Source organism: Danio rerio, chromosome 20 (assembly GCF_049306965.1).
Source record: "Danio rerio strain Tuebingen ecotype United States chromosome 20, GRCz12tu, whole genome shotgun sequence".
In the NCBI taxonomy this organism is placed as follows: Eukaryota; Metazoa; Chordata; class Actinopteri; order Cypriniformes; family Danionidae; genus Danio; species Danio rerio.
In genome coordinates this window covers 23351296-23367916 of record NC_133195.1, presented here as the reverse complement: position 1 = coordinate 23367916, position 16621 = coordinate 23351296, and the positions used below count along the sequence as shown (strand labels likewise).

General features: G+C 36.7%; 3 protein-coding genes across 19 annotated transcripts in view; 1 reads left to right on the top strand and 2 right to left on the bottom strand.

Annotated features, from left to right (window-relative positions):
* Positions 1-3722, bottom strand: part of brf1b (BRF1 general transcription factor IIIB subunit b) — a 198941-nt gene extending 195219 nt beyond the window's left edge. The window contains exon 1 of the mRNA XM_068215387.2: positions 3481-3722. The gene's annotated coding sequence lies outside the window, so the exon portion shown is untranslated. The remainder of the gene's footprint in view (positions 1-3480) is intronic.
* Positions 1465-6491, top strand: ckbb (creatine kinase, brain b). The gene is made up of 8 exons (NM_173222.2): positions 1465-1533; positions 2323-2527; positions 4654-4808; positions 4906-5038; positions 5163-5334; positions 5616-5739; positions 5820-6009; positions 6088-6491. The coding sequence occupies exons 2-8, from the start codon at positions 2335-2337 to the stop codon at positions 6264-6266; spliced, it is 1146 nt and encodes a 381-aa protein (NP_775329.1). The 5' UTR covers positions 1465-1533; positions 2323-2334; the 3' UTR covers positions 6267-6491.
* A 2994-nt stretch (positions 6492-9485) lies between these two features.
* The window catches only part of ppp1r13bb (protein phosphatase 1, regulatory subunit 13Bb), an 84824-nt gene continuing 77688 nt past the window's right edge, over positions 9486-16621 (bottom strand). For 16 of the 17 annotated variants that reach the window (XR_012395559.1, XM_073932614.1, XM_073932616.1 and 13 more), the window contains 5 exons: positions 15162-15299; positions 13457-13590; positions 13207-13373; positions 11335-11534; positions 9486-10823 (listed from right to left, as the gene is read on the bottom strand). Coding sequence is in view for 16 of the 17 variants with exons in the window: in XM_073932614.1 (XP_073788715.1) it covers positions 10782-10823; positions 11335-11534; positions 13207-13373; positions 13457-13590; positions 15162-15299 (681 nt within the window). In the remaining variant the exon portion in view is untranslated. 17 annotated transcript variants of the gene reach the window in all.

Here is a 16621-nt window from a genome sequence, read left to right as displayed (position 1 = left end):
AAAAACATAGCTTTAACTCTTAATAGCAACAAGCACAGAAGCAAGTATATCATTTCCTTGAAACCAGGTGGCCTCTTAAATCCAGGAAATTCACCAGGTTCTCATTAGCACTGAGGTAAAGTCTGTCTAAAACAGCAAAGCTTCAAAGTCTGGTAAGATATTTATGTAAGGCTGTTATAGAACATGTCAACATTTTAGTGTCTGTGTCACTGGTTTGGTTTAGACCATAAATACAGTACAAACTAGCATATTGTGAAATATTGTTAAAGAGTCTGTTGTAAAAGCTACATTTTTATTATCATTACTCCAGTCTTCGATGTCGCACGATCCTTCAGAAATCATTCTAATATTATGATCCGCAGATAAAAACGTGCATTTTTATTATTTTTGTAAACAGTTTTTTTGAAAATCATGACATATTTAATGACGGGTTACATCAATTAATGAATTCTTCTGATATTGGCAGGGGCGTAGCAATGAGGGGGGACGTCCCCCCTCACTTTTAGAGGCAGATCATTAAAAAAACAGGTGATTAATAATTATATGAATGCAAACTTTGATCAAATTTAGCTGTCCCCCTCCACTTTCAAAATGTCCGCTACGCCCCCTGAATATTGGGTATTAATTTTATTCAACAAAAACATTACTGACCCCATACTTTTGAATGCTACTGGATATTTGACAAGTCAGTGAATAGAGGATTAGATAGTAAATTAGATTAAGGATTGAGTTACATTGAAATATAAACTATTTAGGATTGGCGATTTTATTTAGAGACCAAAGCATTTTGTTACAGTACTTCATATTCATTTGTGTAGAGATAATATCAAACATATCATGTGACACTTGACAAGACAAAGCGCTTGTAGACAATTTCAGCTTCACATGGTCCAGAGGACAACAACATGAAACCAAAAATACAGGTTAAACACAATTCGTTTCCTTGTAAAAATGAAACCACACGCACACAACGCCAAACTGATGATTCATTACTGTGTAATGAAATGGAGAACTAAAAGAAGGCGGGCAGATACTGTACATGGAGTTTATAGGATAAATCCACCCTGAATTATGAGCAATGCTTCATTGTCAGACTTTGGGGCTCAGGTCATACATTAATAGATTCTTACTGAGTAAATCTGATTTGGGTCATCCCTTGATCAGTACAGGTTGAATTTGTTTATGATAAACACAACTGCCTCTTTTTAAAATGCTAAACACAACATCTATGATTATTAATAAATGAATGTGATCGAATTCCACAGTTTTTATTGTCAATCATGCCAAGGAGAGCCGTCAAGGAAAAACATCATGTGATCAATGTAAGCAAATACTGGATGTTGTGGATGTGATGCGACGCGCTGTCCAATAGAATGAATGGACTCAAATAGCGTCCAATCAGAGGAGAGCTCGGGCTTGATATAAAAACCCCACAAAGCGGCTTATTTCTGGACACCATTATCAGTCTTTGTGTGGTTTCTGGTGGACTTTAGGAAGGATTAATTCCGCTTTCCCAAAGAAAATCGGTATAAGGTATGGTTTTTGCTTGAAATTATTAAAACAAGCCTTTATTTTTTTATTTACGTTCATTAGATGTGATGTAACACATCTACCAGATCGATTTGTAAAAACAAACATTCACGGGCTGTGTATTAATAATTTAAGCGTAAGGAATGCATTTATATTCATGCCTAATTCGTGTTTAACTTCTGCTCGCAATTTGCAGTGCGCTTTGTTTCCGTATGCTGTTTATTAATCGTTTGGAGAGCCCAGTAATATAAATACATAAACATGTAAACCATTTAAATGATATTTATAATCCAACTTAACGTGGATCTGTGCATGGCCAGGTGCTTTTGTCCCAAACATCAGCAACGACCTTGCAGTCAGCCTCCTTTTTTCTGCAAGGTCTTTGGAGACGTGGCGCATTACGCATTCGCTTGCTTCAAATAATAATACATGATTTCACTGCAAACTCATCGTAATGCACAGACGACATTACATAAGATGCGAAATCTACATGCATGTGAACGCATTTATCATATGACGCGTCATTTAACGGACGCGCGCTCGACATTCCATCATATTTACTGCCCGCGTGACACAACGCGCCACCGAGCACAATTGCCGTTATACACGACGACTGTTTAAGTGCTCAAACCATTCAAGCGAGTTTAAACAAAATCCTCCGTTGTACAAAATGTGCTTTTAATGCTGTTACGTCATTATTAATGCAGCTGAGAGGGGCTGGCTTTGTCCTCGTGTTGGAATCGGATTTGTTTCGCTTCTGACATGCACTTATTTCCAATTCTCTGCCCTCAGGTAGACGCAATCATGCCTTTCGGTAACACTCACAATCTGCTGAAGATGAACTACTCCGCCGAGCAGGAGTATCCCGACCTCACCAAGCACAACAACCACATGGCGAAGGTGCTGACGCCCGAGATGTACGCAAACCTTAGGGACAAACAAACCCCCAGCGGATTTACCCTGGATGACGTCATTCAAACCGGAGTTGACAATCCAGGTAAAGGACCTGGACGCGATGTGCACACCCTTTCAAGTGTTTTAGACTTTGTGTCCGAATGAGTTGTGGCTTCTAGCTCGTTTGTTAGATTTGCTCGTCCATATGCCAACAACCTACAGTATATTTAGCAGAATGCACCTGAGGGAGGTGTTGTCTGCCTTATCTGTGGTAAAGTGATGACTCATCCCCTACTACCAACATTTCTCCAATCAAATACTTTCTACAATCAATGACCGTGTCCCTCTCTTCAATACAAGTGGCAGGTTTCCAACCCTGCAACTCAAGCAAACTCCTTCAGTGTATGAAGTCTGTTTAGTATACAAGTGGGATTTAATTATTGACAAAATTGAGCTTCTCAACAGAAGCTTGTAAAAACTAGCTATCTGGTACTTCTGAGTTTATTGATGATGAAATGGTTGTATACAACAGTAGTCCTTATTTATTTTGCCCTTTTGAAAGCAATCAAACAAAGGTTATGGTTCATTGTGTAATCACATTGACCGATAATCCGCTTAATTTGCTGGGTCTTTCAACAGTGGCCCTCTGGTGTAGCGGTCTATATTTTTTATTTCCCCCCCCCCATTAAGTTAAAGTTTTAGTTTCTCACATTTTAGTAGTCTAAGGTCATCTCGCATGACCTTGGATTTGATCCTTTTATAACTTTTTTTTTTTTTCTTTTTCTTTTTAATAGTTGGCTGCTCTTCCAAGTAGGCAGTGGCAAGTTTCATGTAGTAATTTTTTTACATCAGCACTTTTATAAGCAAAATGTATGTACAATCTTGAAGCTTGCACAATATTGGGTCTGTGCGATTGCCAAGTTGACACTTGGTTTGTGAAATTTTTAATTTTTTTTTTTTATACTGTGACATCTCATTTTGTGACAGGAAAATGCATCAAATACTAGTGGATCTAGTACAAGGCCTAAAAAAATACAAATTTTTTTTTTGACTTACCATGTTTGTTTTTCTTCTGTTAGGCATTGCTTTTTAATAGTAGTTTTCTATTCCAGTCTGTTTTATAGATGTCTAAATCTACCCAATAGATGGATGCCTAAATCTACAATGAAATGCTCCTAATTTAAAGTTGGTTTCCCCAAAAGGGGTTTCTATAATGTTATTTAGGGTGCAAGTCGGTCTATTAATGTATTACAGAAGTATATTAAAGGTCTGTAGACAGCCCTGCCTATCTCGTGTGTGTGACTGAGATATGCTTTATGGCATGCGTCACATTTTACTCATCACCTAAGTGGAGTTGGCCAACAGCTTACTAGAACATGTGACCATATGCAAGTCTCAATCCATTACACACTATGGCAGAACAAGCAAAGAATCCAATGAAGGGGTGATCGATGTGAGCCTGAATGCTAATCTATATCTGACAGTTGTACACCTGTACTTCATGTCTGAATGGATATTCGAATAAAATAACTTGAATGTTATTTACAGCCTTGAGCTAATGACAATGCCCTATGAACATTAGGATGTTTGTTTAACACTGGAAACCATGTCCCCCAACCAAGCAAAGGTGTTAAACCCAGTCAAGATTTCCACATTTTTCAGTTCTGTTGGCTTATGGTCAATCGGTGTATTGCGCTGCTCATCGGGAGGCTTTTTAAACAATCCCAGAAGATTGAAAATAAGGCCATCAGGATCACAGCAAACATTTCGCACAATCGACAGACTTCTTTAACTTGCTGGTATTTCCTAAATTAACCAACAATTATCCAAGTTGCACAAATTTATTATTTTTATTTATTTATTTTGTTTAATGTAATTAAAGTAACTGGAGCCTTTTTAAAATGTAATTTAATTACAAATACTAAATGTTTTGCAGTCTGATTGCATAATTTTAGTTAGTTTTTATACTTTGTGTATTTTACACATGCAAAAAAAGTGAACTTGATCAAAGGTGCTATGTTTACACGCAACAAAGGGAGAATTGTCTCGTCTCATGATTGCTGCAAGGCAAACCATGCGAGGATAAGCTTGATTTGGTTATATTAGGCTTTTGCCCCTGAAAAATCTGTTTGCCATCAGCGTATGAGAAATTTGAAAGAATTCTTTTGTTTTTCAATCGCTAAAGTTGGGGGTTTTGTCTGACTTGTGTTTTTTATTTTTGTCTTTCAGGACATCCTTTCATCATGACGGTGGGCTGCGTGGCCGGAGATGAGGAGACATACGATGTGTTTAAAGAGCTCCTGGACCCCGTCATTGAGGACCGCCATGGTGGATATAAACCCACAGACAAGCACAAGACTGATCTGAACCCAGACAACCTCAAGGTATGCTATTGAGTCTGTCCGTCTGCTGCATCTAATTGGGTTTAACGTTTCAAAATAGTCAGCGGTTAATTTAGCGGCATTGGTTTTCTTTTAATAGGGCGGAGATGACCTTGACCCCAACTACGTTCTGAGCTCCAGAGTACGAACCGGCAGGAGCATCCGCGGCTTCTGCCTCCCCCCTCATTGCAGCCGTGGGGAGAGACGCGGTATCGAGAGTCTGTCTGTCGAGGGTGAGCTCCTTTAGGCTTTTGTTTTCATGTCAAGTCGAGAGCAATGGTTTAGGAGTGGTTAGAAACCCATGTGATTTAAGTATCCGTTGATTTGGTGGTTGTGACTTATCCTTTGACTTCACAGCTTTGGGGGCTCTTGATGGTGATCTCAAAGGAAAGTACTACGCCCTCAAGGACATGACGGAGGAGGAGCAGCAGCAGCTGATTGATGACCACTTCCTGTTTGATAAGCCTGTGTCTCCACTGTTGCTGGCCTCTGGGATGGCCCGTGACTGGCCTGATGCCAGGGGGATCTGGTGAGTAAGCGCGTCTTTGTAGCTAGCTTTTTATTTATTTATTTTTATTATTATTATTATTATTATTATTATTATTATTATTATTTATTTTTTTATTTGTATATAGTTACAAGATGGATGCCTTTTGGCATATAAGTTTATATTATAGTTTTACAGAATTTATTTAAAATTATAATAAAAATAATCGTCATTGCCATTCGATTTTTATTTAAAGTGGTCATCTCATTGAATTCTAGTTGGTCTTCCTACATTATTTTTTATTTATTTTTAATGCTTCATAGGCACAATGACAATAAGACATTCCTAGTGTGGGTGAATGAGGAAGACCATCTACGTGTCATCTCCATGCAGAAAGGTGGCAACATGAGGGAAGTCTTCAATCGCTTCTGCACAGGCCTCACAAAGGTTTGTTTTTAAATAATCTGTCTTTTAAATCATTTCTATACACTGCATTTCTTAATTTACCCTCTTACTTGTGGTTGCAGATTGAGGAACTGTTTAAAGAGAAGGGCCATGAGTTTATGTGGAACGAGCACTTGGGCTACGTCTTAACCTGCCCCTCCAACCTGGGCACAGGGTTGCGTGGTGGCGTTCATGTCAAACTCCCTAACGTAAGCAAGCATGAGAAGTTTGGTGAGATTCTTAAGCGACTCCGGCTTCAAAAGCGTGGAACAGGTACTTTTTCCACTTTTAAACTGCTTTGTCTCCTATACACCAAATGGTCTCCAGTACTAACCTTGCTCTCTTCAACAGGTGGAGTTGACACTGCTGCAGTAGGTGGTGTGTTTGACATCTCCAACGCAGACCGTCTGGGCTTCTCTGAGGTTGAGCTGGTTCAGATGGTGGTGGATGGAGTTAAGCTGCTTGTAGAGATGGAGAAACGCCTGGAATCCGGCCAGTCCATCGATGACCTTATGCCTGAGCAGAAGTGAACACTTCGTGACTCCTAACTTAACTCCTTCCCTGCCTCCACCAGTCCTCCCTTCCTCCAGTACCAATAATCTTAACTACATCAAGGAACATACACTCCACCCAAACGGTAGTGGCACTAAAGTTAGACCAGTCTTCCATCAGTGTGAAGGATTTTGTATCTCAAACGTCCTGCAATGTTGAAGATGGAGCTTAACACCAGAAATAAAGTCTCTTTGGCCCATGGAGTTTCTTGTGTACATGTGTCAATGCTTGCTTAAAGATGTTTTTGTCTCCAGTTGGAACAATCCAATGCCAGGTCAGGAGTTTTAACTAATGTTTTTTGGGGATTTTTTTTCAAACGTTTGAATTTGTTTACAAAACGTAGGATAAATGTGCTAAAGGTAATTTTTGTATATGAGAGGTCACTAATTCGCTTTTGTATAGGAAGGAACCAACTGTTTTTGTACTATTGCAGGTAAGGCCCTTTTTGTTAAGCAATTGTCTACTGCCACATAGTGGCTATAATAGAAAATGCAACCAAATGAATGTTATTTATTTATTTTTTTTACATTGCTTAATCGTTATTAGAGCTTTATATTCTATTTTTTTGTCCTAAACTACTTAACGTACTGAAATCATATTTAAAGAATGCGTTGTGAAATTGTTAAACGTTGTCATTTACGAAGGAAATCGAATTCTTATCCCATATTACAACTTGTACTACAAGGTTAAGCCCACTTTAATATCAATAAACAGCGGCTATTTATTAAAAATTAACTTCTCCAGTGACGTTAAATCAGACGACTGATCGGCCTAACTCCCAGCGCCAAGCACATCGAGTGACTTCTTCCCCTGTCCCTTTTTAAAAATAAGGCATTTAGCGGTAAAATTCATAATGTTATTACTACAAAACAGTAACGCTGATATTTATATTTTTAAAAAACGTTTTGCCTAGCACGTTATATTTTAAGATATTTAACATTACCTACAGATTAAATCGATTTTTTTTTTGTATATAATGAGGAAATGGTTTATTTCTTTTTAAAATAAATGTTTGCTAAGATGAACATCATTTCATGCAACTTACCTTACGTTTGCTTCAGCATAAGCCTGACCGCGAAAATACAAACATGGCGTCACGCTGTTGCTCAAATGAAAGATTTTTTCTGCCCCGGAGTGTCTGTAAATACTTAATTAAATAGAAATGTGAACAGAAAACTTCGATATTTAAAGTTAAAATATATTGTCAAGACCACTATTTCCACCACTTTCCAACTAATGAAGTTACCTAGAAAATTAATGTTAATGAATCAGTTGATTGACCGAGCAAACATGCGCATTTGATCAAATTCTGCAAGAGAAGAGAATAAGTGTCTTAATAATGAACATCAATCTTTAACTCCGTTATGTAGGGGGGCAGAAATAAACCTTGATGTAACTATTTAATAATCAATCAACAAGAAAAGCTGTACCTACATAAAAATATTCGGAAAGACGTTTCAGCCGTAGGCACCACGCCACCTTCTTGTGAGACGAGGAATTCATTTAGCGTCATCACATTGCAGCATTATTGTGGGTATTATCTAACCTGATGGAACTTTTGTTTGTTAACTAGCTATTGTGATGTTACATGATGTAATGGGACTACCTACTCATAGGGCATAGTGTGGGCAATTTCTCATGTGGTTTCATCCGACTGACTGTATTTCTTTAATCTGCAGTGGTGTAAAGTAACAAATTACAATTAAACTACTGTAATTGAGTAGTTATTCTCAGAAAGTGTAATTTACTAAGTTGTTTTAAAAATACTTTTACTTTCCCTTGATTACATTTTCAGTGGTGTATTAATACTTTTTCTCCACTACTTCAACCTGCAGTCACAATTTTTTCCTCTCTATGGGGATTAGAAAAATCAGTCCTGTGATTCCCGTCCAATCAAATCAAACATAGAAGGTAAATCGCATGAACTACCATAAGACATGGGCAATTTAAAATTGGAGCAAACTGTTTGGAAGCATTAAAGTTTCCGAGAAGACGTCCAAAATCTTTTCATGCATTGACCTGTTCAGGGGTGGGCAAACTCGGTCCTGTAGGGCTGGTGTCCTGCAGACTTTAGCTTCAACACTAATCAAACACACCTGCACATGCTAATCAGTGTCTTCAGGATTAATAGAAATGTATAGGCAGGTGTTTGATTAGAGTTGGAGCTAAACGGTGTAGGACAGCGGCCCTCCAGGACTGAGTTTGCCCACCCCTGGTTTAGATGCATGTCACTGATGAGAAAATGATGGATGTTTACTGTCCGATGACTGAAATGGCCTTTAACTCCCAGCAGGCACAGGACATTGACTTGAAGTCAGATTGACGTTGTACACCAACGTCGTCATTTTGTTTGGAAATAAAAGTTGGGTTGATGTCACATAACCCAACGTCAGGTCATGTCCAGCAGCCAACCTAAAAATCAACCAAATACTAACGTCTAATGATGTTACAGCTTGACAATGTGTGGACGTTACCACTTTGACGTCTATCAGACATTGGATTTTGGATGCAGCCATACCTGACAAATAAATGTCAGTATTTGACGTCAATATTCAGTTTCTATCACAATCTAAAATCAACTAAATATCAACATTATAGGACATCAAAATAATGTTGTCCTTAGACGCTGGCCAGACATTGAATTTTGGTCAACTAACGTCACAACCTATATCTAACCTAATAATAACGTCTTATGATGTTGTGTGCCTGCTGGGCAATAACTAAATGCACTACAGAATGTTACGTTTACACACATTTGCAAATGACATGTAAATGCATTAGCTTTTCACAGTGTAATACTCACTACTCATTACACGAGTTTGTTTGAAAGGTTTACTTTTTACTCATACTTTAAGTAATATTTACAACAGATACTTTTAGTCTTCCTGCACTACATTTTTAGGCAAGTAATGGTACTTTTACTGATTTTTAAAGTATGATTTTTCAGCACTCTTTTTCCACCACTGATAATCAGTGTTATCTGAATAATGTTACTAAAAAATGAGTTGTTTTGAAGCATTTTAGCTATATAACTTTTATCATTTAGACCAATTTATTAATTTAGTAAGATGTCAATAGGGCGCAGGGTGCAGCAAGACAAAAATGCCATTTTTTATGCCATTAAAAGTGTCAAAGTAAGTTGAAATGTAGTTCACATGCAGAAACAAAGACACCGAGGAAAGCACAAGGGGAAATGATTTTCTGCAACGACTCATTTCATTTTATTGTGCACATGTATTGAACACAAGGTGCGAGTCTGTACTGTATTTCACAGAGGCCCACACGGGCAGTTTAGTCTAACAGCATTGAGTCAAGCACGTCTCCTCTCTCATCAGTTTATTTACAAGGTTGAACTCCACAATAAAGCTCTTCACTGCCTCATCGGCAGAATATAAAAATCATCTCACATGACTAAAAACAGGAGTGTAGTGGAATGAGCTGGTATAATATAAATCAACAATCAAAATAAAGTGTAAAATAAATGCAAAAGAACTTTCAGTCTGGTCAAACTCACCATAGCCAACAAACTGACCATAACGTACAGTGTCAGTTTCTGCAGGCTAAATACTTGCTGATTTCATCTACACACTCTCTTCAAAACACTCATGCTGTGAAAAAACTCCTCACACTTCTGTATGACACTCGCTGCAGTGAAAAAAAAAAAGGAAAAATCACACTCGTAACATACAGAAATCCCATACGCTCGCTCATATACACCTTTATGAATCATATACATGCCCGTACGTGTATGGTACTTGTCAGTCATAGATCAGAATAATTGTTCTATACAAACTATGGATCCTTTTGTTCTCTGCTCTCATATACTTCCAGTTTATACACTTGTTTGTAAGAGTCACTTAAAGGGACAGTTCACCCTAAAATTAAGTCACTTACCATTTTCTCTCTCAAGTGGTTCTGAAAGTTTGAGTCTTTCCCATTGGCATCCATAGAATACTACTGAAGTCAATGGCTGGGATTTCCAACGTTCTTCAAAATACCACAGAAAGAATTTTGCAAAGTTAAAACAAACACAAGGTTTTGTTTTTTGGGTAAACTGTCTCTTTAAGGCCTTTGTTTACATAAAATCAGTTCATCCAGTTCAAATCAAAGTATACTGAATTTTCTCCCCGACAAAGAGCCGTTCCCCTCAGCAAAGCATCATGGGTAAGTAGAAATAAAGGAAAGCTCTCGTCAAAGTGATTAGTGCTTGATCCCCAAGGGATGATGTACAGCTATGATACACTTTACATGGATATAAGAAAGCGTGAGGAGTGGAGTGGGAGACACGGAGGCTGACGGGGTCAGAGCCAGAGACCTGAGGCTGCTTGTTTGGCCTGCTGTTTGCTGGAGAGAGTGTTTGTGGGTAATGCGGTCGGTTGTGCCTCCAGGTTCAGGGTTTAGCAGCTTCACCCCTTCTGTCACCCAAGTGGCACATAGAGGTGAAAGACGGAGGCCGAACACCTCAATATATGAAGTCCAGTCGTTAACCAGGGTTACGCCAGAGACCGCTGACGTGGCTTTATCCTTGGGTACAGCTATGGAGAGATGAAAACAAATGTATAATTTTATTGATTGTGATATGGCGATTATAATTATAGATGATTAATATGTCAGTAATCAATTGTGTTTTGATATATATATAAACAGGGGCAGCATGGTGGCACAGTGAGTAGCACAATCGCCTCACAGTAAGAAAGTCGCTGGTTTGAGCCCTGGCTGGATCAGTTGACATTTCTGTGTGGAGTTTGCATGTTCTCCCAGTGTTCGCGTGGGTTCCTCCGGCTGTTCCGGTTTCCCCCACAGTCCAAAGACATGTGCTATAGGTGAATTGAATAAACTAATTTGGCCGGTGTGTGTTAATGCAATAGTTTAAGTGTGTATGGGTTTCCCAGTGTTGTTTTGTGGCTGGAAGGGCATCCGCTGCATAAAAAAATGCTTGATAACATGGCGGTTCATTCCGCTGTGGCGATCCCTGATTATTAAAAGGGCCTAAGCCGAAAAGAAAATGAATGAATATATAAACAATTGATTTAAAGTGTAACGTACCCCTAGTAGGTTGCGTGGCACATAGCCCTCTTTGTCGTTGAGTTTACTCCACCACCAGTCTGTCTCAGAGTCATCTTTTCGCCGCAGGACAGTAATGGCATCTCCCTCCTGAAATGAAAGCTCATCTGCACTTTGAGCCTCGTAATTCCACAGCGCGTACACCATTCCCTTATTCATCACACCCAACTTCTCCTGAACACCTGTAAAGACAAATTAAAATACACATAATATTAAAGTACTGAGTCATAAATATACAGTAGTCAACATCTGAAGTGGACCCCAAAATAAGTCTAAAACTTTTTTGTGAACTTTGAAAATATTTTTTGATCCACTTCACATTGTTACTACTGTATATACACACACATATCTATCAATCCATCCATCTATAACTGGAGTGCACTGCCCATACTTTCTTACTGAGGGCCAAAATCCAAACTTGATCGAGATTAGTGGTCCAAGGTTAAATAAAGTTACCATAGCTCATTTCTTTATTTATTTAATGATGTTTAAAATGACAGTAAAGCATTGCTTTATATTAAGCCATTTTCTTAATACAGATGTTTAAACAAGTCACTCTTGCTGTAGCAATTTTACTATATCATACTGAGAAAAAAACCATGCAGGAACACACACCTGCAATTTGATTCAGGGTTTATGCAGGTTTCATAAACACATTTTAAGACTATTATTAACGCTATTTAATATTTCAGACTTATTTACTTTGCTAAACACTATTGATGTTTTTTCTAACAGAAAAGGAAAAGATTTTGACTATCTCTGGCAAAAAGGTCAAATTTAGTTATTTCTTAGCCACATATTTCAAATAACATGTCAAAACAAGAAAACTCTGGTTTTACAACATTTCTTTAAAAAAAAAAAGCTAAATACATGCACAACAATGCTGTTATTGTAAGGAAGACAAATAAACTATATTGTTAAATAGAGTTAAAAATTAAACTATTTGTTAAAAAATTCCTGGTTATTGGATGGATTGAGCCTAAATTAGTAACTTTTCATAGACATAGGAAAATAAAGACCTATATAAATTTAAGACCTTTAAAATTTTTGGTAAACTTAAGACTTTTTAAGGCCTAAAATTTAGCTTTAGCAATTTAAGACTAAACCTCGTAGACACCCTCTAAATTGTAAGTGCTGGTAAACTCATTCAAAGTGGCTTTTTCATGATCGTGAATGCACAAAACATCTTTGCATACAAAAACATCTTTGCTTTATTTATTTATTTTTTAAATGTGAGATATACTTGATACTGCCAATTTACACGTAGTTTAAGCCCCCATGAAGTCAAAACTAATCATATGATCTTGTTAGCTCACATTGCTAGTTTTGTGGTGAACAATTCATCTGTGCATGTTATAAAAAAAAATTGTTAGCCTGTGTAGTATTTAATTGAAATCTGAAAATGCACTTCCTGTTTGTTTCATCAGTAATTTGTAAGATTACGTATATCTTCGGAATTGAAAGTGTCTGACATATTTAACTAGGCTGCTCCAACTGTCAGTTTTGACAACAAACAGAAATGGTGAGAAGGAGGAATCTGTTAGGTTGTAATAAATCTCTGAAAACCCTTTTCCCAATCTGTCTGAATCAAATGCCTACTTTACTACATCCAATCAGCTCACAGTAGATAAAACAAGCCACGCCCACTGTTTGGTCATTTAATATTCCGTTTCTCTAGGAACTGCGTCACAATATATATATATATATATATATATATATATATATATATATATATATATATATATATATATATATATAAAGCAGCTTCCAGTTCAAGTGGACTTGAAAAGAAAACAAAACAGCTATATTACAACACATCTCTACTTCACAAAGGAAAAGCAAAAATCTTCTCACCATAGAGAAACTGCGAGCACTGTATGTAGCCCTCCTCCATCTCCTCGCATTTGTCTGCTGCCGTCTCCACATCACTGATGGTGGTGGCAAAAATAGCTGCGCCAGACTCCACCAGCAGCTTACACAGGTGTACACTGTTGCAGGAGGCGGCACAGTGCAAGGGCGTCCTACACACATAAATCAGGGAGTCAATCTCCTGAATGCCTGTTAATTAGAACCGACTGATCGATCTCTTTCACAGTGTCCTTACCAGCCATCACTGTCTGATGCGTTCACATTAACACCGAAGTCCAGAAGAAACTTGACGATATGGTGGTGTCCAGCACACACAGCGTTATGAAGAGGTGTGATGCCCTCATCGTTAGCAGTGCTGGGATTGTCGACCTGTGAAATTATAGAAATTAAACACAAAATGGTTAATAAAAATCTATCAAAATTAACTAGCGTGTTAGAATAGTTCACTACACCATGTAAATATAGAAACACTTGGAGTCAACATTGTGATTGCTTCAAAAAAACAGTGGAAACAAAACATCTGTGATTGAATCTAGTCAACCCCCAAAATGTATTCTTGTGCTGTTGTATGTCAGAGTAGGAATCAGGGCTGTGCGATTAATCGAAATCTAAATACAATCGCTATTAGAAAAGTTGCGATTAGCTAATATGAATTAGCTGTGATATGAAATATATATATGTATCGTATAATTTCCCCCACTCAAAGCAAATGCTTGACTACTGTCTGTGTTTGACAGTCTAACTAGCCAATTGAGTGAGCACACTTTTGTTCTACCCAATCAGAATTGTGCAACCAATCTATTAAGTAAACCCACAATAAAACAAACAAACATGAAATTGCGGACAAGTGGGATGATGATGTCTGCCGCATTAGAAGCATTAACAGACGAATTAATATAAAAAAAAACAGCATGTTTGTAATATGGGATTATTTTGGTTTCAAAGTCACAGACACCGAACAAAAACAGGCCATTTGTAAGAGCTGTTGCCGAATTGTTGCCAGCACTAGGAAATCCAACAACCAGCACCTAAAAAAAAAAGCACCACAGGCTATATGAGGGGTGTCTTGCTAAAAAGTCAACCAAAAGTACGGCCAGTGACACTCAATCTGGTAGCTAGCAACAGCAAAGTACAATTTCAGAGTTGTTTGCAACTGATCTATATCATGAAAAAACATCACGAAGGCACCAGGAGATAACTAATACCATAACTCATTACCGTTTGCTCTAGAGAAAAATAAGTGTTTCATTTTTTTGAATATTTATAAACAACTTTGAATAAATGTTGGAGTTAGTTAATATCTTTTCAGTTCTTTTTTTAAAACTAACACTCAATGCATTTAAGCAGTAAGAAACTACGATATAGAATATCGAGCTGAAGCTTGCCTAAAAAATTAAATCACAAATCAAATCTAAATCGCAATATCTGTATAAATTTTTTTTAATAAATCTAAAAACTAAGAATTAAAATAAAATAAATAAATCACAATTAGATATTCTCCCCAAATCTCACATTCCTAGTAGAAATGTAAAAAAAATATATTCTAAATTATTTATTTATAGAATATAGAGTCATTGAGGAAGTGACACGACATGACAAAAGCACAAAGTAGGCTTGTAATCTAATTAATACATATCAAACCTCTTTAAGATTATTAATATGCTATTGAGTGACTGATGTCATCTGGAATTTTAGGTTCTAACATTGGTTATTTATGTGAATACATTACGTTTTATACTCGTTCATGTATGTTCTCATTACCACTTTGCTGTAATCAATGTGAATGTTGCAAAAGAACATTGTACATACTTGCTTATAACTGTTTACATGATGTTTGTTGGTACTGCTCTTTTTGCAAAGTGATTTTCTGCCACCAGCTCTGCTCCCCCCACCAAATATGCCCATCGCTGTTTACAAACACAGAATAAGCCTATACATACCTCATAGATTATTCTCTGTACAAGGTCAAACTCGCCCTCCAGCGAGGCATCCAGCAGCAGAGCGAGTGGGTTGAACTTCACTCTGAGGCCGTGTCCTGTCCGCTCAGAGTCAGGCTTCTTTAGATTAGTGCGTTTGCCCTGTTGAAGACATGAATTATTAGCAGGCTAAAAGCAGACATCATATTAGTAGACATTTTTTGCTAATATACTGCTTTTAATATATTGCTTTTTCGATATTTTGATATTTTGTAAAACACACACACACACACACACACACATCTATATATATATATATATATATGGATTTATATGGAATGATGTTGAGAATATAGTAACTCAAAACTTTACAAATAAACTTACGATAACGGTCCAAAAACTAGTACACCCAAACTTATATGTTATAGAAAAATATTAAATATAAATAAATAAATAAAAAAGAAGAAAAATGAAGAGAAGCAAAAAAAACCTGAAAAATGAAGTTGAATTTTTGTAGCTTGTATTTTTTTTTTGCAATATTTTGCTTGAATTTAATTGTATTATCTTTCAATTTCTAAATATTTATGGTGACTAAAATATTATTTGAATAAATACATCTGTTTAATAAATTTGTTTTGTTTAAATGCACCAAAATACCTTGCCTATGTTTACTGAAAAATGGATACAAATATTCATTTTCAAAATAGGGTGTACTTAATTATACTGGGCTCTGTATGTACCATTATATATCTAAGACTGAAAATATCACTTCGCAAAATGTATTGTACATAAATCACATAAACATTTTCATATTCAATAATATTACTGGAATTAATAAAGATTTCCTGATACAGGAAATACAGATTTCTCAAAAAATAAAAACAAAAAAAAAACACAGAAACTGTGCCACTGTTTGTGTCTGTTAAAGGTGAAGATTGAGGTGAATTTTTCTGAAGAACTGCTTACAAAGACTGCCTTAATTTAATAAAAATCATAAAAATAATCAAATACAGTAAAAGAAGGTTGAATTTTGCAGCCATTACTCCAATCTTTAGGTCCTCTTCCAAAATGTACTTTCAGTGTTGAAAACGGTTAATATATTAGGTGAAATTGCTGATATCATTTTCAGATTTTTTTGAACAGCATAAAAATGTAATGAAAGAACAGTTACAGTATTTAAAATAGAAATGTACAGTAGCATTTTACATGTTTTTATTGTTCTATTTAAATAATATAATGCAACCGTGCTAAATTACAGTATAAATATAACAAAGAAATGGATTAAATTTTGAACTGTAGTGCAGTATACTACATATGAATTACACACAATATTTTGACTTAAGTTATTAGTTAAAGTTACTAAATGCTATTTATACAACAGTTCTTTCTGATTCTCGAATCTGATTGGCTGATAGCAGTGCGATATTCTGCAATATCAGGAATCGTTCAGCCTCCTCACTCTTCTGTATTACTCCGCCCACATA